Consider the following 24,026-nt stretch of genomic DNA (forward strand, 5'->3'; position numbering starts at 1 on the left):
ACTACATGAGTATCTGATGCATTTCAAATTGCTTTGTTCGTCCTCAAAGGAAAATACATATTCCAGTATTTAACACAAACAGCTCTTCTGCTCTCAAAGCTCAGATAAACAACTACTCTCACTGAAAACAACTATTCTCCTACTCAAGAAATCTTGATTTTGTTTTGGGAGGCAGGGATTTATACTGCTGACAATCTGAAGAGAAAAAAACAGCACTACCAGTTTCAAAACTGTATTGATTTACTTATCCTAATAAGCTACATATTTTAAATTGGTGCTTATTAACTAAAGCATTGCTGGTGGTTTTTTGTTTCTTGCTAACTCATAAAGCAAGAGTGTACTATTTCTGGAGAAGGCGTGTGTCAAGGACTGCATTCTAAACAATTGGTCTAGGGCAGTGGTGGCGAACCTATAGCACAAATGCCAGAGGCGGCACTCGGAGCCCTCTCTGTGGGCACACATGCCGTTGTCCCAGTCTTGCCTCCCCCCGTGACCCCCTCCTCTCCAGCAGCCACCTTGAAGGCAAATCGCCTCTGAGCATGGCCACCTGGAGCAGCGCAGCCAAGGACATGGCAGCCAGGCAGCGTAGACAAGGCTCTGCCCTCACAGCCCATCATGCACAATTGATGCTACAGGGCACGGGCAGAGGGCGTGACCGCCATAGCGCTGCAGGGCTGCCTGGGCGATCTGTGGCAGGCCCTAGAGGCAGTGAGTGGCCCTGCAGGCAGGCGGGGCGGGGGATGGGTGGGCGAAGCAGGGGCGGGACAGGGGGTGGAGTGGGAGCAGGGCCAGTTTTTGGGCACTCGGTCTCTAAAAAGTTCGCCATCACTGGTCTATGGAAAGTGAGCTGAGAATGGACAAAAAATAAATTTCATTTCACTTAAACAGAATACAATACAATTTAGATTGTTCCATATATATTTATGAATTTTTATCACATTAAAAAGTAAAGTTTGGCAACAAAATTTGGGCTATACCAAGGGTTATACCAGGGGTAGGCAACCTTGGCTCTTTTATGGACTTCAACTCCCAGAATTCCTGAGCCAGCACGCTTAACTTGGAAACTCTCCCTTTCCCCTCAGCATGGCTGCCTCAGGAATTCTGGGAGTTGAAGTCCACAAGTCATAAAAGAGCCAAGGTTGCCTATCTCTGGGTATACCAAGGGTTTACTGAGGTGGGGGCTGCATTACTGAGAATCAAACAAAACATATTATTACCTAGCCTAACACAATATATAAATCCAGCCTATAAATGAGGGCAATAAGTTCACTGTTAATTTCCCTTTCATTGTCATCTGTTTCAACTTGTCTTTTGTAAACTGAATCATGAAGCTTTGAAAGGATGAGTAATGGAGGGTGCAAGCTGTTTCTTAGAAATATTGAGAAAATCCCAATTTTGTGCATTTCTACATAGCCCATCCCTTCCCTACGTCACTTCAATATTATTTAGTCAGCTTATAAAGTCTGTAAGTGAGCAAAGGTCAGACGGAAAAAAAGACCAGTGCCAAATTGCTAAGTCAAAGTAAGATATGTTTTATTTGCATCATGGAGCAGTTATTTTCTTCCCCCCTCCTCCCAATCTATAAAGTACAGAGTCTCTCCTACAGCATTAAACTAAAAAGAATCAAAACGTATTTGGTAAAAAAAAAACGTGCGCGGTATGCTTAATGGATTAAAGCACGTTAAGTCTATTCATTAATAACACGCAGAATTGCCCATTTTCACTGCCTTGCAAGCAGAAACAGATAAGGAAGCTTCTGCCGTTTTCCGGGTCCTGCTGCAACATGTTTATATATACCGTCACCTTTGCAGCATGCAACAATGCATTCAAAATATATTGTATTGCTCTTAAAGCATAAAGACGAAACAAATTTGTTTGGCAAATGTGATCCATATCTTTCTTCTTTAAAGTGTGTAAAACTGCATACTTTGGGTTTTTCATGTTGGATACATCTTCCGCAAACTTTGTATATTATGGTTTTAATCTTCAAACAATCTATTGTAGACTGAAGCAGCCGATTGGGATTGCTCCAAAATCACAGCTGAAATAATTATAGGCATTGCATTTTGTTTGCTCTTAGACACATGGAAACATTTGTTCTAATCGCTGAGTGTTTGCTCTCTAAACTTGTGGCATTATAAACACGGTCGGTTTTCAGTGCCATCCTTCGATAAATTCCCGATTTAGTAACGATTAATATACAGTAGCCCAACGCTAGGCTGATCTAACTCTGCGGACACGCAGCAAGGCTTAGCTTTTGCAGGATCGCAACGATTAACGATTCAACGGGAACCCATACCAGCCCCGTTTTGACTTTCTTCGCTGCCTGTTGGAAAGAGGGCTGGGACTGAAAATTAAGCCTACTCCAGCTTGAACGGCATAGTCCTCAAACTTCTCTTAGCCTGTCCAAAAAGGCCTCTCCCGCTCCTCCTTCTCTTTTCAGCAGTTTATCTTACTTTGCAGGAGGAAACACTGAACGAGAAAGGTACAAAGGGAAACGCGAGGGAGAAATGGGAGGCGGACGCTGGGAAAAAGGGCAGGACAGGGAGGTACTGAAGAGGCGGAGCTTCCAAGCCGGGAGGAAACGCTCTGCACCCCCTGCAGCAGCGTTGAATAGAGAATGAAACTGGAACGGAGACGCCGAGAAGGCGGTGGCAGCGGGCTGAGGGGAAGAATCCAGAGCGGACAGGTTAGTTGAAGTAGCGCCAAGCGCGGGGCGAGCCACCGCTGGCGAAGTCTTGGCTGCCGATGTGAGGGGCGAAAAGAAGCAGGGCACGTGGAGTGGCGAAGCCGTGGGTAAGGGAGTAGCCGGGGAGAGCGAACAATCAGGTTTCTTTGGATAAGTGGCGAAGCTTAGCCTGGACGGCGCGTGTTTTTTCCCTTGGTGCGGTCTTCTGGATGCACGGACCGCCGACTGCGCTGGGGCTTCGGAGGGCACCCCGTGGCTCGCAATCTGCCGGACTCCAGCAGATGTAATCTAGGCAGTTAACTGCGTCTTGTTTGCTCTCTGGCATTTCCCCGGCTGGTCCCAGACTCCACCTCCGCCCCTGCTCTTGCCAATAATCCGTTCTTGCAGAGGGCGCCCTGTTAAACCCTTCTCTCCAGTTTGAGAAAATGGGAGGCGGCTCTCTTGAGTAAGAGGTTGAAACAATAGCGGGCTGGTCTTTCCTCGTTATGCTGATGCTCCTGTGGGGGGGGGGGGAGAGAGGGCGGGCCGTCGCTTTGATGAGCTCCATTTCTTCAGTTCCCTCGACAGTCCCTTTCAAATCTCTGCATTCACGGTCCAAAGAAGGAAAATTCATAGCAAGAGTTCAGTTTATTCTTTTTTTCTGCTGTATAAGTTTTCATCTCTCCCCCCCCCCTTTCCTTTTTTTAGGAAGAAACAGATATCAACTCTTGGCACCTAAGAAAGGAATCCAGACTGAAGAAAACCAGCAGCTGAAGTGGCATCTTTTGGTTACTTATTTGCCCCTTATTTGCAAACATAAGGGAAAAGATCTTTCAAGCTTTAGTTATCAGACCTTGCTATGTCTCCCCTGAAGGAAAATTGACAGACTCAAATTTCTATATGCAATGATTGGTTCTTTGGGGACTTCCAAAAATGTCAAAAAAACTTGCTTAATCGCCTAGTTTTTATCAAGTACCACCTGAGTTGAGAGGTTACTCTGTCTTGTAAAATGGAATAGATAAACACATTTTGTGCACTTTTCTTGTTTCCAGGAGGATAGATCAAGAAAGGGAGGTGTATGCCAAAAGGTGCAGTAGAGGGAAAATAAAAAGTAGGTGCTGCAAAACGTAATGTGTCAGGATTTAGAAAGGCAAAGGAGTCCTTTTGGAACAAAGATTTAGCCTCTGAAGGCAGTTCTACATCTTCCACTGAGCCTGGACTTCACTGATTTTTCCTCCTTTTTAGTCCTGTTTCCTGTCTTTCTACTATACCAGAATATTTGACTTTGGAAATATAAACCAGTTGGTATTTTTGATAGCAGAAGATAAAAGAATAAGGAAGAGTGCTAGTGGGAAAGAGTGATGCCTTTTTATCTTCTCTTTGCTACAAAGATGAGGTACCTTCTGCTGGAGCTGACATCTCTCATGCTTCTGGGTAAGAAATTGCTTATCTCTGTCAAAAATCTGGCAGGTTTTAACTCATCATTAGCTTTTTTTTTTTTCCAACTGTGTTTTCTTATATGATTGAACAATTCTATTATTGGGATAATGCTGGAATCAGAGGAAGAAAAGGAACTTATTTAACACAATGGATTTAATGAGATTATAGCTAGTACAGTGTTCTGTAACTCTTTCTGGGTAAGCATATAAAGTTTGGTGAGGATATTGAAAGCAGTGTCTTGGCCTTTTCTGCTGTGCCTCAAGCAGATTTCTGTCTGACTTTTGAATCTGGGTATCTAATATCAGGATCAGCTGCAAATTCAGCTAGCAGTGCATTTAGGAGGTAAGAAGTACCACCTTATGTTTGAAAACAATTATAGAAATGAAACAGAAGACAGGAGATTGTTGAAGCTAGATTTTTTTTTGTTCATGCTAATGTGGCTTGTCAGTATATTTTTTTCAGTGAGAACAACTAAGTATCTTGCAAAATAGTAAAACCCAATATTAGCTATGGCATAAAGATTGCTGGACAAGATGCATGAAATGTATGACAGAAATGTATATTATGATATATATTTAATTTTTAAAGTGCTAAAAATCTTATCCAAAGAAAAGTTCTGCTAATTTCTGTAATATTTACTTCCAGGTAAAAGTGTGTAGCATTGAAGCCTTTGTTTCTGAAGAAAAAAAAAAGCTACGCTTTTCTTTTTGCAAAAAGATAGAGATCTGGCTAAATTAAAACTAGGAGAATGTTATCTGAATACTCAGTATGGCAGTCTCTGTCTGCCATCAAGTGATTTGTAGTGTTGTTGTCAAGTGTTTTAAAGAACTGCGTCTCTTGAAAATGGACAAAGTGAAAATTCATGTAGTTCTATAAAGTACTAGAATTTTTATGGCCAGGAGATAGATTTGTCCTTATATTTACTTTATGGAGGCAGTATAAGTGGTGAAAAAAATTATATCCACATTTTCCAAAGTTCACGTACATAGTGTTCCAACTAGATACATGTGGCTTGTTGAATAAAATGGGATATTGCAAAATGAAGATAATAAAGTCCCACCAATAAAGCATTTAAAAATTCCTTCTGAATAAATCTAGTAACTACGGTACAGTTGGTGAACTTGTTTTAAGAAATTGTTTATGAGTAGTGATTTGTTTTCTAAACTGTTCAACCCAATTTATTACTATTGAGTATAAGTGACTACAGATGATGATAGGTACAAATTCTGACACATGCACAGTAACATCACAATGCAAATCCTACCCTCCTAGACTTGCACAGGGTTACAGGGTTTGCATCATGAAGTTGCAATGTACATCTCATCCTATGCCCTTCCTTGTCTAGTATTATAGATGCCTACGTGAGCTGGTAAACTCTTCTGGGAATATGTCTGTTGAGACTCTTAATCATCCAGATCATGGTTGTCCCAAAGGCGCTTTTTCAAAAGGCAACTAGACTTCCTTATTTTTTTCCTGGAAAATGTTTTGCTTCTCATCCAAGAAGCCTCTTTGGTTCTGCGTGGTAGGGAATTTTAATCTTGTGGAAATAATTGCATTATTATTGCTATATTGCTTTAAAAATAAATAATATTCAACAGATGTTCTGCTTGAGCCACAATCTTTAGGCTTATTTTTATTAAAGAGTAAAACAATCTTACATTCCAGTGCTGGAATGTTTTCCATAGAATAGTGCCTAAAGTTGTAGCCTGCAGACAAGTCTATTGTATTCTGAAAACTGACATGAATAAATCAGAGTTGTTTATTAAACACATACAGTAAGTTTGAACATTAAATCTTTCTGGTTTAAGAACAATATTATCATAACTAATGCCGTCTAATGTCAGATATTTGTTCTGTCCTTAACGCTGGTGTTACAGCAAAACAGCAGAGGGCTCTGTATTACTAGAAGACTTACCTAGCTTTTCAAATGATCAGAAAATTCAGGGTTCTGGCAATGGCTTTAAAACAAAAGACAAATATAAATTAGTTTCAACTTTAAGGCTAAATGTCAGCCTTTAAGCGTCTTTTAATAGTACTATAGTTCAGTTTAAATTAACTGTCCCTCTTGAATAGCAAATTGTATGGCTACATTAAAGTATGTCTGCGTAAATCTTAGTTCCTTCTACTTGATAAAAAAAAAGTGATGGTGATCTATATAGGGCAGATATAAGAGATAATCTCTGTGAAGGATAGCTAATTCTTCAGACATCTTCAGTCAGCATATTAAACTGATGATATAATATATAAAAGAATTTCATGTGGTCTGAAGGACTTGCTATATTCATGTCCCTAGAAAACTTAAGATTTGGGATGAATTTGATTTGCTTTCTTAAAGACAGAAGATGGCATAATATGAGATCAAAACTTCATAACTTCTTCTGTTGCTTGCATTTTCTAATGATTCAGAAAGATGACTTTGTCCAGAGTGTTAATTACATCTCACAGAACTTAGAAAAATGGCCATAAAACCTATTATAATATTTGCTTATGATTTTGTAAGCCTCTGTAAATTGGAAGTGAAATTGTGAGTTCTGAAAGCAATGAAAGATGATGGTGTAATTATGGGGAAATTGCAGCTCTTCCCTCTCATTCCCCATAGTGCAGTGGATTGAAAAGTCTCATCTGGCATGTGGGTGTTTTACAGAGGATACTGCTGATTTTCTTTTGCTTGCACAGCAGTGCTTCAATTCCAAGGCTTTAAGAAAGTGGCACTTCATCATACTGAGTATATAATGGGGAGAAATGAGGTATAATATTGTAAATAACCCTTGCATAGTAATGAGACTGTACGTGTCTCTGTCAGGCCTATATGTGTTTCTAAGATTGACTTCTTCCCATAACAGAGAGTCTGATACTAATACATGTAGAGTAATATATAGAAAATAAAACACAATAAGCTTAAAAGTTAAAGAATTCATTTTCTCCTTGGATTTTGAGTAGGTTTTGCATTTCTTTAGGCTCCCACCAGTAGCTAACACTATATTTATAAAATATAGTATAAATTGTGGGGATTCTCTGAATTTATATGCATAATCTTTCTATCCATCTGTTTCTATATTATGCTCACAGAACTATGTCAATAGCTGCTTCACTGACCCTTAATAAATAATAAACCCTTAATAAATCAGTCACTGACCCTTAATAAATAGTGCCAATTTATATGGAGAGTTGGATTAAAAACTTACTTATATTGGTCAGATCATTGTCTCCTCACAATTGGTAACTGCAAAAATGCCGAACCCATAATAAATCTTACATTTTTCCAAATTTTGGCAAATAGATATGGGAGGAGAACTTAAAAATATTTTTTAGAAAAGATAGCAGAACCCTTAGCCATAGTTTCTATATATACTCAGAAATATACAATATGCACATACACAACAATTTCTATTTCTGGGAAACTTATAATGAGTTTTCATTATTGTTAGAGGATACAACTTGTAACTCGGTACTGCACTATTAATTTGTTGCAAATGTTCAACAGCTTCATTGAGGAGGGATTGAAACCACTGTAAAAAGAGTTTTAAGGATGACAAGCAGTCATAAGGTTTCAGCATGCCTACCACAGTTGAAATTGTCTACTATTAGATGTTTTATGAGAATATTGTTACTTGATTCTCTGTTAAGTATAAGAACAGCTTGCACAGGCAATTTCAGATCTTGTGTCTGAATTCCTCTGTTTTCTGTGATAATATGTAGGTTGAATAAAGTCTTGAGAAAAGCATATTTGTGCTTATGTGCAGAAAAGTAGTGATTTGAACTTTTTAGAAATACTATTCTGTCTGAAAAGATCGTGATCAGAAATAAGAATGTTTCAGAAGATATATTCTGTTGACTGCCATTGCATATTTCTATAAATTATATAAAAAACAACTTCCTGGAAAGGAAAGTTGACAAACCTAAAAGTAATTTAATGCATTCTAACGTAATCTCTGTGGCACAAGGCACACTCAAGGTGTTACCAAAAATCAAGGTTGCAAACTATTTTCCTCTTTCTTGTGTAAGATTTCTACATTTTCTGGGAGGAGAATAAATTTCCCAGATACAACTGCTGTATGATGATTGACCTGCTTCTTGTCACCAAAACTATATATGGCCCCGAGGCATTACCTAGCCTGAATTGCAACAGTATGACTGTTTTTCTTCTCTAAATTGCTAAAAGCCCTTTTTAATAATCTTGGGGTGTGTTTTCACTCTTATCTTTGCACTGGTGTCTTGATCCCTTTGTGCTTCTATGCCTTTGCTCTTTCTAGGTAAGAGTAAAAGTTTATCGGATATAGGAAGGAAGAACAAATGTTTCTTAAGGCAAAACTGAGGTTGATGTTCCTCTGAAAAGTATTGACGTTTAAAGAATATTTCTTTTTTCATGATATTGCTGAATATATCTGTTATTTCTTTTGGCCATTTTTTGTCAAAATATTCTGTTCTTAAGATTGCAAACCTAGTGAATGAAATTGAAAAGATTCTCAAATGTTGTTTGTCTGAAACGTATTCAAGGATACTGTTGCAAAATTAATTAACATTAAAATATGCAAATCAAAGTTCTAAAAGAAATTAGGCATCTCATTCCTTTACTCATTCTGCTTTTATGTACATAGGAAAACACAAAATACAAAATTAAGTTAAACCATAGGTTTACATATGCTTGTTTCTTGCATTCTGTTCCTGCAGCTTTGGATGTGGACATGGATGCAAGTAAAATATTTATACAGAAGCTTAATTAGTTTCACAGTAGAATTAAAGGGTAGTACTGGATGATTGATGATATAATCCGGTGGTGACGAACCTATGGCAATTTCAACTTCTTGTGGGGAAAGAAAGATCTCAAAAAGTTGGAATTGATTGAACTTTTTAGTCCTACCCAGTCTGCCGTTACCACCGTAGCCATGCCCACCCGGCACCTGACGATACGTAAGTGGGTTTTGGGTTGCAGTTTGGGCACTCAGTCTCTAAAAGGTTCGCCATCACTGCTATAATCTATAGCAGATCTGTAACCTGTTGAATTTTGGTGCTCATCAGTTCTATCCTGCATTAGCAGTCTTGAAGAAGCTGCAGTCCAACAAAATTTGGAGGGCTATATTTAGAGAAACCAATTCTGATCTAAAGAAAAGTAATGCAAATGCTGCGGATTCTATACTCATTTTCCTTATAAAGAAAAATGCTGTTAATCATCAAAACACTGCATAAAGAATTTAGGATAAAACATAATCTAAGAAATAGAAAAACTAGCTAGCAAAGCATGTGAGAAAAGAGGAAGCCAAGTGTGGTGGACCATCAGTCTCGGTTGAAAAACATTTGGCAGCCATCTTGATCGCCTACATGCCTTTCAATTAAGAATAAGCTGTTGCTGTACTTGTTTCTATGAGCAGGAGAGAGTAACAAGAAGTTAAATGTATATATGTATGTATGTATATGATCAATCATGTATTTATATGAATATAATCAAATTAGTTTAGATTGAAATAATGATAGGGTAATATGGGGCTATGAAGTACTATAATATAACAATGTAATATATTCTTTTGTAGCTTCTTTCATTGAAAAATGAAATGCTAGAATATTGTTTCAGCATATACTGTTCATAATATCTGTTAAGTCCTAAGATTTTTTCACTCCTGTTTACATCCTACAAAACTGGTATTAAATATTGCAAATACGTTACAATATTTTGTGAGGAGACCTATTGTCAGCTGGACTGATCCTAGGAAAACTTCTTGCCTGAATCAGATTGGTTATCCTGGGAAGAGCAATGAGATTTGAAAAGAAGTTTCATGGTTCTATAAGTTGACCGCTTAAATTATTTCCTAACTAGTCTGAATATTTTGTGCTAAGACTTTACTTAATATACTACATAATATGAATATGTTGCTTAATTTCACATTGAAACAATCTAAGCTGGAATAGGAGTTATATGATATTTAAGAACAGGTCAAATATTCATAATCTGCATCCATACTTGAAGACATTGAGTCCCCAGATCTGCAAGCTGTAGCCTATAAACACACTTGCCATTGCTGAAAATACAGCTTATAGATTATTGTTCCCAGGACAAATAATGCAGTTGTCCCAGAAACAAAATACTTCAGAAAAGCTATTGGCATACTTTTGCTCTGTGAATTACCTAAATCCTTTCAGACGAGCAGCTAATCTATGTGCCCACTACTATATCTTGCAGCACAAGTCCTGTGAATTCTCAGAATCAATTATTGCTCTACCAAAATCTTTATGGAAAATTTTGAACTCATCTCAGTTGATGTGGCTTAAATATGTGAGACTCGTGCTGCATCTTTGATCAACTTTAAAAGAGATGGGTGGTATAAATTAAATAAATATTACAAAATAATGTTATTATCCACCAAGTGGTGAAGGATGAATTTACATTGAAAATAAAGTAGTGCTTTATAAAAACAACTTTAAATGTACAGAAAAAAATGAATCAATGTTTGATATTTTTCAGTGAAGTTTGTTGCCATATGGATCTTCTAAATGGATATAAGGTAATCTTCACCCTACCTGGGTGGATCCTGTATTACAATTTGCTATAGCTGCAAGATTGCTTTAAGGGGATGGACTTCCGGTGGTTAGCGTTGATGATGGCGGCTACATTGTAGCCGTCCTCCTGGGACAGCGTGAGAACCGCGGAGCACAGCACTCACCAGCTGTCCCACGGCTCAAAATCTCCCGGGCGAAGGGAGGGGGGAGAGAACCACCCGAATAGAGGTAGAGCATCTCAAACCCCCCAGGGATTTTTTTGGGGGGGGTGGAAAGAGAGCTCCCTCTGAGTTCGGGTTGCCTCCGCCTCCCAGCTGTCTTTGTTTCCTTTGGGAACAAAGTGAAACGCCGCTACCATCTCCGCGCTTAAAGGGATCGGGTGAGTGATTTTTTTTTAAAAAGTGGACAGAGCTGGATAAAGGATTGGATTTATTGAGTTTTATTTGCTTTTTAGTTTAGGCTGATCTTTTTTTTTTTTTGTGTGTGGAGAGTGAAAGTAAAATGGCGATTTGAAAGTTTTTTTTTTCCGGGGAAAAAAGAGTGAGTCAAACGGAACGTTACGGACTATATAGCTTTTTCTTTTTAAACTTTTTAAACTTTTCCTCTTTTTCTGAAGGTGGTTTTGTGTTTTTGAAATATCTTTCAAACTCTCCTTTGTTTTTTTTATTCTTTGAGGATTTTTTTATTTTTATTTTTTTTAAGAAGGAAGAAAGAGGAAATAAGAATTTTTTTAAAAAAAAATGGCTTCAAAAAGGCAAGCAGCTTCTACAGTTCCTAAGGTGGCTTCTTCTCCTGCGATTTTACCGGTGCAACAACCTAAAGCTACACCACCATCTTCTCCTCCTCTGCCAGTAATATCTGTACAAGACATGAAAGATATAATGGGAAATGCAGTAACTCAAATCAGAGGGGAAATGAAGGAGCTTCTAGATCAGAATAAAACTGAAATTAGAGGGGAAGTGAAGAACCTGTTAGAGCAGAATAACACTATTTTGAGGCAAGATATAGTTATGGCCCTATCAGGACTTGCTTCTGTGGTTGAGAAGCTTGACTCTAGAGTCGAAGAGGTTGCAGATAAGGTTGACATCTTGGAAGATAAATTTGAAGGCATGGAAAAAAAGATGGAAATTTCACAAGATGACATTGTTATGTCTCAGTATAGGGAAATGGAATATGCTTTAAGAATCAGAGGTCTGAAAGAGGATATGCATCAAGATCTGACAGAGATTGTGGTGAATGACTTTGCTTTCATTTTGAAGAGGGAGAAAGAGGGAATACTTAGAGAAGTGGAAAAAGTATACAGCGTCGCAAAACAGAAAAATTTACCAAGAGATGTGGTGATTTATTTTGCAAAGAGATCTCTGCGTAATGAAATTAAACAATCTTTCTATAACAAGAGGTTTCAGATTGCTGCTCAAGATGTCATTATTTTAAAGGAGATCCCATCTAAAATTCTAAGAAAGAGAAAAGATTTTGCTTTCTTAGCTAATGAACTTAAAAAAAGAATGATGCCATTCAGATGGGAGATTCCGATGGGTATTGTTCTGAGCCATGCGGGGACGCGTTATAGACTTAATACAGTCCCTAAAGCAAAGGAGTTTTACAGTTCGGTCCTGGGAGCAGGCTCACCATCATCTATGATGCAGAAAGTTCTGGATGGTAAAGAGGTGGAACAGCAGTCTGAAGGACCAGGTGTGATGGTGGTTGGAGAATTACAGTCGGAGTGGTCGCGACAAGCAGAGATTAAAGAGCAAAGAATGACCCGTGCAGTGCATAGACGCAAGGAAAAGGAACAACAGAGGAAAGAAGTTAAAGAATCTCTTCAAGAAAGTGCTTTGTTGCCGGTGGGAGGAGCAAGACCCAAGAGTTCTGCAGCACATTCTTCAATGGCAGATCTTCAAGCAGTCTTCTCCAGGCTTCTGGTTAAGGGAGATGGTAAAGCTCCTGACTTGGAATGCTAATGGCCTTAATTCCCCTCAGAAGAGAAAGAAAATCTTTCATTATTTAAAGCAACATAACAATGATATTATTTGTTTGCAGGAAACACATATTATAGCTAAAGATCAAAAATATTTAGTCAATGCTCGTTTGGGATCTCACTTTGTATCTTCTGCTCCTGGGAAAAAAGGGGGCGTAGTTATTTATGTTAAGCAAAACTTATCAGCCTGTTTGGTAGAATCTGATCTTCAAGGGAGATATGTTATGATTGAAGTTGGTTTATATGGTAAGAAAATACTTATAGTGGGACTGTACACACCAAACCAACAACAGGAACAATTTTATAGATTGTTACATCAGAAATTAACTTTGTTGGATTATAGATCCGTGATATTAATGGGTGACTGGAATGGTGTGTTAGATACACAAAGAGACAAAAAAGGATCTTCTATTTCTTTTAGACAGGCTAAATTACCTAAAGCCTTTTTTGATTTGAAAGAGGACTGGGAGCTACGAGACTACTGGCATGAACGCAATCAGGAGGAGAGCGACTTTACTTTCTTCTCAGATAGACATCAATCCTTCTCAAGAATTGACTTTTTTTTATTACAACTGATTTATATTTTAGGGTAAAGAATGTTAAAATTTTTCCTAGGACATTGACGGATCATAGTCCAGTTTGGATGGAGCTGGTTGATGAAAGAGAGGAGAGGAGATCGTGGAGGATGAATGAAAATTTATTTAGACAAGAAAAGAATGTTCAAAAATTAAAGGAGCACTTAAAGGATTATTTTGTCTTAAATATGCATAAGGGAACTTCAATGTCAATTGTATGGGATGCAGGTAAAGCCTTCATGCGTGGGATTTTGATACAAATGAATAATGTTCATAGACAAAAGCAGATTCAGAAACGTAAGGAATTGGAAGATGAGATTAAATTAAAAGAAAAATTTTTGATCTCAAATCCTACAGATGAAAAGGTTAAAGAATCTATAAAATTGCTTAAAACACAATTTAATATGTTGATGGCTGATCAAACTATAACTAACTTACTGTATGTGAAACAAAATACATTTTGTAATGCTAATAAACCAGGGAGATGGCAGGGAGATGGTTGGCTTATCAATTAAGAAAGAAACAGAGAATTATAGATAAAATAAATTATAATGGTAAATTGGTATACCATAAGGATTTGATTAAGAAATCTTTTTTAGATTATTATCAAAAATTATATAAGAGTACTAAAATACAGGTTTTAGATATAGATAATTATTTAAATGAAGCCAACTTCCCTAAATTAACAGAAGATCAGAAACAAGAAATTAATGGTTTAATTACTAGTGAGGAAATTGAGATAGTGATTAAAGAATTAAAATTAGGTAAAGCACCGGATATGGATGGTCTGTCATCTATTTATTATAAAACTTTGGTACAAGAGATGATTCAACCTTTAAGAGAGCTTTTCAACAATATACTACAGGGTTTAGAGATTCCCCCGTCATGGGGTAGAGCTTTTATATCTTTAATCCCAAAAGAAGATCAAGATCTTACTTTACCAAAGAATTATAGACCTATATCTCTTTTAAATGTAGATTATAAGATTTTTGCAAAAATCTTAGCTAATAGGCTTATGAGGGTTTTGCATCAGGTTATACATAAGGATCAAACGGGTTTCATAACTGGAAGGTACATGAAGAATAATGTTAGACAAATTATTAATTTATTAGAATATTTAGATAAAAATAATCAAGTTCCTGCAGGATTGATATGTCTAGATGCTGAAAAAGCTTTTGATCAATTGAATTGGCAATTTATGTTAAGATTAATTGAGAAAATGAATTTTGGAGAAAAATTTTTACAAGCTCTTGGTCTTATTTATCAAAAACAAATGGCACAACTTATTGTTAATGGGGGTTTATCAGAGGTTTTTACAATAGAAAAGGGAACTAGACAGGGATGTCCATTGTCACCACTGCTGTTTGTTTTAACTTTGGAAATATTGTTGATTAAAATTCGAGAATCACAGGAAATAAAAGGAATAGAAGTTAATAAAAAAGAATATAAATTAAGAGCTTTTGCAGATGACTTGGTGGTTACCCTGTCCCAACCTACTTATTCGGTAATAGAGTTATTACAATTGATATACCAATATGGACGGGTTTCGGGTTTTAAAATTAATAACAACAAGACTAAAATATTACCCAAGAATATGACCAATTTGGATAAGCAGACTTTGGTTAAGTTGACAGATTTTGAGGTTGTTGATAAGGTAAAATATTTGGGGGTTACTTTATCTGTTTCTAATGTAAAATTGTACAAAAATAATTATGAAAGGTTGTGGGTCAGGATACAAAGAGACTTGAAAAATTGGGAGAAATTGCAATGATCTCTTTTGGGAAGAATTGCGGTGATCAAAATGAATGTTCTGCCAAAGTTTCTTTTTTTATTTCAAATGATACCTATCTTAAAGAATGAGATGAATTTAAATGAATGGCAGAAAGGTATCAATAAATTTATTTGGGCGGGGAAAAAACCAAGAGTAAAGCTTAAAATAATACAAGACACTCATGAGAGAGGTGGACTCAAGGTACCGAATTTGAAATTGTAGTATGATGCGGTGGTCTTAACATTAATTAGTGATTGGGTTAATTTAACAAATGTAGAAATACTCCTCTTGGAGGGTTGGGATTTACTTTTTGGATGGCATGCCTATTTAATTTTTAATAAAAAAGTTGACAGGGTTTTTTAAATCTCATATTATAAGGATTTCTTTATTTCGGGTTTGGAGGAAATATTATAGAAGTGATTTTAAAATCCCATTATGGGCTATACCTTGGCATGCGATAGAGGGGATAAGGAGACGAGTCAAGATGGATGGTGTTTCTTATGCACAATTACTTAGATGGGATGGTAAAAATTGGCAGTTAAAATCTTTGAAAGATCTAGCACAAGAAAATATTATATATTCATGGTTTCAGTATAGACAAATAGTGGATAGATGGAAGTTAGATCGTAATGTGGGTTTACTTAGAGAAGATGAAAGTTTTCTTAAACAAGTAAAAGACCAAAGACAAACTCATATTAAGAGAATTTATGGGGTGCTAGTAGAATTGGATTCAGAGGCAGAATTAATTAAAGAATGTATGATTAAATGGGCACAAAATTTTGGTGAACCAGTTCTACTAGATGCCTGGGAAATTATTTGGGTGAGGAATGTCAAATTTACACAAGCTCAGAACTTAAGGGAGAATTTTTATAAAATGTTTTACAGATGGCACCTTGATCCACAAAAAATGTCTCGTATGTATCCTGACTTACAGCCTAAATGTTGGAGATGTGGTTGTTTGGATGCTACTTACTATCATATTTGGTGGTCGTGTAAAAATATAAAAGCCTTTTGGATTAAGATATGGTGGAATATTCAAAGAATTTTTAGAAGAAGGGTAAAATTTACCCCACAATTGTTTTTGTTAGGTATTGTTACTGATTGTGATACTAAAGAGACCACATTGATGTTAAATTTAATTATAGCCGCAAGGCTGCTACTAGGGCAATGTTGGAAGAAGGAATCTTTGCCTACTTTGCAAGAGTGGTTTTTTAAAGTTTCTTATTTGGTGGAAATGGCAAAGATTTCGGCTTTTTTGAAGGATCAATCGCAGGAGAAGTATTTTGCGGTATGGAAAAAATGGATAGATTTTATACAATATAAGTTGGATATTAAAAAATATTATTTAGCTTTTCAATAACTTATATTTAAAATTTAAAACATCTTATAGATTTTATTCCTTTTTTTGGGTTTTCACGCGCCCAGCGGTCTCCCATGGGTGTTGAAGAACAGACACTTACACGTGGTTTCCTCGGGATGGGAGCCTCGAACAAAGATGAAGCATCCCTTTTATTGTGTTATCAGAAGGCGGATTTATATGCACCTGGTGACCACCTTACACCAACCACATTTGTTATGACACAGCATATTAGCATATTACACGTGCTAACTTTGTTTTGCACACGCTACTATACAGCTGTTACGGCACCAACAAAATCTTTTTTACTTCTGACTTCCTCATACCTTGGCCTACTGCAGCTGATGACTCAGCCAACAGGCCAGATAATCCAGATAATTCCAACATCTCCTACTTTTCTGTTTTATTTAAAATAAGGAGGTAGCACTTTATAGGAAGTCATCCTCAGTGTCGCTTGGCAAAGTGAAGGCTGGTTTGGTTAGCAGGGGTTGCTGAACTGCAGTGATAGGTGTAGTTACTAAATTGACCTGTTGGTGGGTGACAGTTCCTGAAGATTACAGTTTATTGCAGAAAGATGGTTCTTCAGGAAAGTGCAGAGGAGAGAGAAGGGCAGAGAGAGAGAGAGAGCACATGGGGGGATACCCCCTCTAGCCTTGTTTGGAATAGTTTCCTGTTCCTGTTGCATGAACCTTGAGGCTGTTTCTGAGTGTTTGTCTAGGCCTTGATATCTGTGGTTTAATTCTATTATCATATCCTGCTTCCCAGGTGATGGGGCTGACTCCTAGAGTTTGGGTGGGGTATGCAGATCTTCTCTTTTGTCTTCTTGATTGCTCTGGCTTCAACTTTCTGATGGTTTTACATTTGCATTTGTATGGGCCTAGCTCTTGCTTGGGGCAGAGAGATAGATTTGGGGCCAGGTTTGGTTTTAAAAAGTCCTTTTGAGGAAAAAATATATTTTTCTGCCCTTTTTAATATTTCCTTCTGGGGGGGCTAACTTCCATCAATATCCCCACTTTGTGCCTTAAGTGTGTAAATGTATGACATTAAAATTGATCTGGTCAGGGAAACTTGGTAGGCAAGCTTTTAAACTGTTAAGCAAAAAAAAGAAAAAGAAAAATAAGACATTAATGGAGGCAGCAGAAAAAGATCCCTTTAGTGGCTCCCAAAAGGGGAGCTTGCACCCATAAAGTTCTAAAAGTCAGGGCAAAATTTTGTTAGGTGGAAAAGAAATTTATAGTATCCAATATTCTGTGCCAATCATTTTCAAATGTTGGATGTCACCTTTAGCTTCCAGTCAGGTTTGCATACCTCCCAAAATTCTTCACAGCCATGGTTTTCCTTAGTACATGACCACTGGCTGCCCAATTTCAAGGGTTGTTTCCTGCCTTAGCTCTTAATTCAGTGCATCCAGGTTTGTAATGTCCAATATGCCAGTCTATTAAATTTTCTTTAAATTGCACATAATGAGTTCTAGGAATCCCAATCTGAGCTCACCAGTGCAAGATATTCAGGGCTGAAGTTTGGGATTTTTCCTGTTGCTTCCTTAGTCAGGGCATATGAATTGCAAATCACCTGAGGGGGCCTAGTTCCCTCCCCCTTGGTATCTGTTGGAAGTTGGTCCCACAAAGCTTTGGTGCAATAGAGCAAAAATCAGCCTGGGGGGAACTTTACTAAAGGTAGGTGGAGGGGATAGACTCAAGTATGATTCTGAATGGTGTGTGTGTGTGCACTTTTACAAATAGTCAATACAAACATTCTGGATAAATTTTCCCTCCCACCAGATAGAAGTCCAAGGTGTTCAGTACTTGTTCTGCCACCTATTCCTAAATGCCATCTCTCCATTAATACATTCAACTGGCTTGTTACAATACAAATGGGGCAAGAAAGAAAAGTTTACAATGAGTTTCCACCCTCCCCCCACAGTCTTAATTTTCTCTTCTGAGGCTTCACATGGCACCACCTTCCTTCTGCAGCTCTCACAGGCATCTGGGGAAATGGTAGGACTTGGGAAGATGTTCCACTCAGATTGCATGGTGGCTTTTTAGTGGATGGCTGGATTCAAAACTCAATTCCATGGCTCAAATGGATGGAGGCAGCATCTGGGTCTGTGTGTTCTGCTTCCAAAGGCTTGGGAGAGGGTTTCAGGGCTGAAAGATACAAGAACAAGGTCTCCCCCCCCCTTTCTGGGTGGACTCTACCAGGAGAGGCAGACAAAAGGTATGGAGAACAAAGGACAGGAAAAGAATTGGAAGGGGGGTAGCTTGCAGGCAGTTTGAAAATGCTGAAAACTCCAAATAATTTTAAAAGCCTAATATTTTAAGGTGTGCAACTTGCCAAGGGTAGGAGAACATTTATTCTAAAATAGACCACATCGTTTTAGAGATTGAGAAATGCTTATATATTTGGGATAAGAAAAGTTTCATAGTAGCATCACCAATAAGTGATAGGATACGAAAAGTAACTTAAAAAAATTATTTTCCCACACAAGCAGACTTGAGTTTCAAAAGGCTCTTGTAGATAGACACACATTTTTCAGGAAAAGGATAGATAAAACAAATACAGTAAATGCAAGTGAAACTTTTCCAACAGATAAAACTTAAAACAATCCCTCCTGGTAACTTAAGGCTGTTCTTGAGTGTACACAGAGAGAAAGAGGAATACAAACAAACAAACAAACAAACACAATTTTTTTTTTTTTCTTCACTCTGTTTGTTGGCCAGACAAACAGAGTGGGGTTTTTCCTTTTTGTGGCTTATTTTAAGCAGAATTTCTAGCAGACTTTAAAATTCTTTTTCCTTTGGATTTGAAACAGTTAACAGTCACATTTACCTCTCACACACAGACTTTGACAAACATATATACACAAAGACAAGCGAACAGAAGTCTTAGTTTTACACATCCTGGTCATTCATGAAAATACTTTCCTAATTTAACCCACACAGACATTTTTAGGGATCCTCCTTCGGGATATGCAAGGCAATTTAGATATACATATTTTAAGAGGAGGATCAAATCCCTTTTAGTGGGAAGCAGCAAATCTTTCCCATTGTTTTTCCTAATTTAATTATTGATGACTTGGTCAATTCCCTAAGTTCTGAGAGGTGCGCAACCTGAGGCTTAGAGAATCCTGTCCCCATACTCACGGTAATGTTTTGGGAGGGTGCTTCATCTAGCTCTGACGACCGGCCTTGAGTTGCAGTAAGCTCTTCCGCTGAGTGAGTAAGAGGGTACCAAGAGATGTAATATTTTGGGAGGGTGCTTCGTCTATTCTGACGACCGGCCCTGAGTTGCAGTACCAAGAGACGTGCTCAGAAACTTGAATCACGTCGGGGTCACCATTTGTGGGTTTTCTCGCGCCCAGCGGTCTCCCATGGGTGTTGAAGAACAGACACGTACACGTGGTTTCCTCGGGATGGGAGCCTCGAACAAAGATGAAGCATCCCTTTTATTGTGTTATCAGAAGGCGGGTTTATATGCACCTGGTGACCACCTTACACCAACCACATTTGTTACGACACAGCATATTAGCATATTACACGTGCTAACTTTGTTTTGCACACACTACTATACAGCTGTTACACACGGCACCAACAAAAGACCAAAACACAGTTTTTTTAAATTATATTTTTCTAGGTCAATAATCCATTATTTTTGTAATATTAACAGGATTTCCCTTAAAGCAATCTTTTTTTTTATTGAATTTTTGAAATTTTACAGAAACAAAACAACCCATCCCCAAACCTCCCCAACCCTCCCATTCCCTCCCCCGACCTTTCCAGAGCTGAACATAGGCTTAATTGAAATTTCTTCAAAAAATCTTTAAAAAAAAATATAAACCATATTAAATACATTAATTAAACAAATTATAAGATAATTAACAATAATATATATATATATAAAAACATAAATACCAAAAGAATAATACTTGAAAGAAAAAAGAATAAAGAAAAGGAAAAAAGAAAAAGATAAAAGAAAGTATAATAAAAATAAAAGATAAAAATAAAAAAAGGAATAAAATCTATAAGATGTTTTAAATTTTAAATATAAGTTATTGAAAAACTAAATAATATTTTTTAATATCCAACTTATATTGTATAAAATCTATCCATTTTTTCCATACCGCAAAATACTTCTCCTGCGATTGATCCTTCAAGAAAGCCGAAATCTTTGCCATTTCCGCCAAATAAGAAACTTTAAAAAACCACTCTTGCAAAGTAGGCAAAGATTCCTTCTTCCAACATTGCCCTACTAGCAGCCTTGCGGCTATAATTAAATTTAACATCAATGTGGTCTCTTTAGTATCACAATCAGTAACAATACCTAACAAAAACAATTGTGGGGTAAATTTTACCCTTCTTCTAAAAATTCTTTGAATATTCCACCATATCTTAATCCAAAAGGCTTTTATATTTTTACACGACCACCAAATATGATAGTAAGTAGCATCCAAACAACCACATCTCCAACATTTAGGCTGTAAGTCAGGATACATACGAGACATTTTTTGTGGATCAAGGTGCCATCTGTAAAACATTTTATAAAAATTCTCCCTTAAGTTCTGAGCTTGTGTAAATTTGACATTCCTCACCCAAATAATTTCCCAGGCATCTAGTAGAACTGGTTCACCAAAATTTTGTGCCCATTTAATCATACATTCTTTAATTAATTCTGCCTCTGAATCCAATTCTACTAGCACCCCATAAATTCTCTTAATATGAGTTCGTCTTTGGTCTTTTACTTGTTTAAGAAAATTTTCATCTTCTCTAAGTAAACCCACATTACGATCTAACTTCCATCTATCCACTATTTGTCTATACTGAAACCATGAATATATAATATTTTCTTGTGCTAGATCTTTCAAAGATTTTAACTGCCAATTTTTACCATCCCATCTAAGTAATTGTGCATAAGAAACACCATCCATCTTGACTCGTCTCCTTATCCCCTCTATCGCATGCCAAGGTATAGCCCATAATGGGATTTTAAAATCACTTCTATAATATTTCCTCCAAACCCGAAATAAAGAAATCCTTATAATATGAGATTTAAAAACCCTGTCAACTTTTTAAATTAAAAATTAAATAGGCATGCCATCCAAAAAGTAAATCCCAACCCTCCAAGAGGAGTATTTCTACATTTGTTAAATTAACCCAATCACTAATTAATGTTAAGACCACCGCATCATAGTACAATTTCAAATTCGGTACCTTGAGTCCACCTCTCTCATGAGTGTCTTGTATTATTTTAAGCTTTACTCTTGGTTTTTTCCCCGCCCAAATAAATTTATTGATACCTTTCTGCCATTCATTTAAATTCATCTCATTCTTTAAGATAGGTATCATTTGAAATAAAAAAAGAAACTTTGGCTGCTAGTAGGGCAATGTTGGAAGAAGGAATCTTTGCCTACTTTGCAAGAGTGGTTTTTTAAAGTTTCTTATTTGGCGGAAATGGCAAAGATTTCGGCTTTTTTGAAGGATCAATCGCAGGAGAAGTATTTTGCGGTATGGAAAAAATGGATAGATTTTATACAATATAAGTTGGATATTAAAAAATATTTAGCTTTTCAATAACTTATATTTAAAATTTAAAACATCTTATAGATTTTATTCCTTTTTTGTATTTTTATCTTTTATTTTTATTATACTTTCTTTTATCTTTTTCTTTTTTCCTCTTTATTCTTTTTTCTTTTAAGTATTATTCTTTTGGTATTTATGTTTTTTTATATATATATATTATTGTTAATTATCTTATAATTTGTTTAATGTATTTAATATGGTTTATATTTTTTTTTAAAGATTTTTTGAAGAAATTTCAATTAAGCCTATGTTCAGCTCTGGGAAGGTCGGGGGAGGGAATGGGAGGGTTGGGGAGGTTTGGGGATGGGTTGTTTTGTTTCTGTAAAATTTCAAAAATTCAATAAAAAAAAAGATTGCTTTAAGGGAAATCCTGTTAATATTACAAAAATAATGGATTATTGACCTAGAAAAATATAATTTAAAAAAACTAAATAGAGGATACAGATAGTGCTGGTGACATCCACAAACTGTGTATGAAATAAGATTTGGCTTTTCAAATGATATGGTATTTACATCATTTGTAAATGTATGGGTAATGAAACCTCTATTTGTAAAAGAAACAAACAATTCATGTAATCTGGATAAATTAAATGAAACTTAATATACATTAAATTAAGATAGGTGGTTTGGTCTGATATTTAACTCACCCAAGCTAGAAACCAGGAGACTGTACGTTTTAGTCTCATCTTAGCCATGAAAGCTGGCTGGGTAACTTTGAGTCAGTCTCTCTCTCTCTCAGCTCAACCTATCTCACAGAGTGGTTGTGGAGAAAATAGGAAGAAGGAGTATTAGCTATGTTCGCTGCCTTGAATTATTTATAAAAATAATAAAGGTGGGATAAAAATTATTTTATTTTTTTTAAAAAATGTTAGGAAGAAAAAGAACATTAAATTGCAATGTCATAGAAGTAAGAAAAGTATGCTGCTGTACAGTATGAAAAAGGAAAAAGATACTTGTTACTATGTCCCTTTTATTATTTTAGCAATAACAATAAAAAATGATAATACTGTACAGTAGCAGTCCCCAATCTTCTAGCTTGGACCAGTGGGAGGGTAGAGGGGATGGTTCCATGTGAATAGCAGGGGTGAGCAAGCGCCTGCCAACTTACCCAAGTGGAGTTGTGAGCCCTGATAGTGACCTGCAGCCCGGTGGTTGGGGACCCTTGGTGTACAGTACAATATTAAAACAAACATAAAGAAAATTATTTTGGAGTCTACTGATTATATTTTTATATAAGTAAGGATAGTTCAATACAGATTATACTACCTACAAACACATTTTATGTATGATTGAAAGCATCTTTTAATATTAAAATGTTAAATGTTTAAAAAATATTCTATAAATATGTTACTTCTCTATAAACTGATATATACATGTTTCAATGGAAAATATGAATATATTTCCAGCAAGCTAGATTTTTTGGTTTGTTCTTTTTAACAGTAATGGATTGTTAGGCTGTGAGACATTGTCTAATGTTGGGCATATAAATGCATTAGCGGTTATTTTTTCATGAATTGATATTGACATTCTTGGAGTGCTTTTTCTTGTTTCTATATAATAGTTGATGTTTTTTAACAATTTCAAGTATTTTCTGTTTGAATACTTTTTAAATTTAAAAAAAATAGTTTGAATGCAAATACAATTCCATTACAAAAGGCCTGTCCTTTTCCAGTCTTCTAAATGTTTGCATCTTTTGCCACTGTTATTGGAAATTCAAGTGGAACCTATTGGTATATAAATGGTGTATGTGTGAATAAATAATACCAAAGTATAATGCTTGTTTTATTTACCTCATAAACAAAATCTATTTATTATGTGACACTGGAATGTGAAAAAGTAATTGTGCCCCTATTTAAGTTAATTGAGTTGATGCGGTAAGACTGAGCACTTCATTAAACTTCTTGGGCTGATCTGGAATAGCCCTGTATAAATCTCAAAAGCTTTGGTTCTCCTTGTCACAATACATTTCTCACTAAGCAGATTCTAGAACAGTGGTTCTCAACCTTTCTAATGCCGCGACCCCATAATACAGTTCCCCATGTTGTGGTGACCCCCAACCACTTATACATCACCGGGTGCCAGGGGCGTGGCCAAAGAAAAGGGGGAAAAATGGCGGACAGCCTTGTTTGGCAACCCCCGTGAAATGGTCGTTCGACCCCAAATGTGGTC

The 24,026-nt window shown here is 36.6% G+C and overlaps 1 protein-coding gene across 3 annotated transcripts in view; it reads left to right on the forward strand.

Moving 5' to 3' along the window:
* The first annotated feature begins 2,551 nt into the window (after window positions 1–2,551).
* Window positions 2,552–24,026, forward strand: part of IGSF3 (immunoglobulin superfamily member 3) — a 130,690-nt gene continuing 109,215 nt past the window's right edge. For 2 of the 3 annotated variants that reach the window (XM_039333766.1, XM_039333768.1), the window contains exons 1-2: window positions 2,552–2,689; window positions 3,377–4,102. In XM_039333766.1, the coding sequence (XP_039189700.1) occupies window positions 4,030–4,102 (73 nt within the window). In that variant the 5' untranslated portion in view covers window positions 2,552–2,689; window positions 3,377–4,029. The other variant, XM_039333767.1, reaches the window with a different exon arrangement.

This window comes from Crotalus tigris, unplaced genomic scaffold (genome assembly GCF_016545835.1).
Source record: "Crotalus tigris isolate CLP2741 ecotype Arizona unplaced genomic scaffold, ASM1654583v1 scf7180000024508.2633422, whole genome shotgun sequence".
NCBI classification, from domain to species: Eukaryota; Metazoa; Chordata; class Lepidosauria; order Squamata; family Viperidae; genus Crotalus; species Crotalus tigris.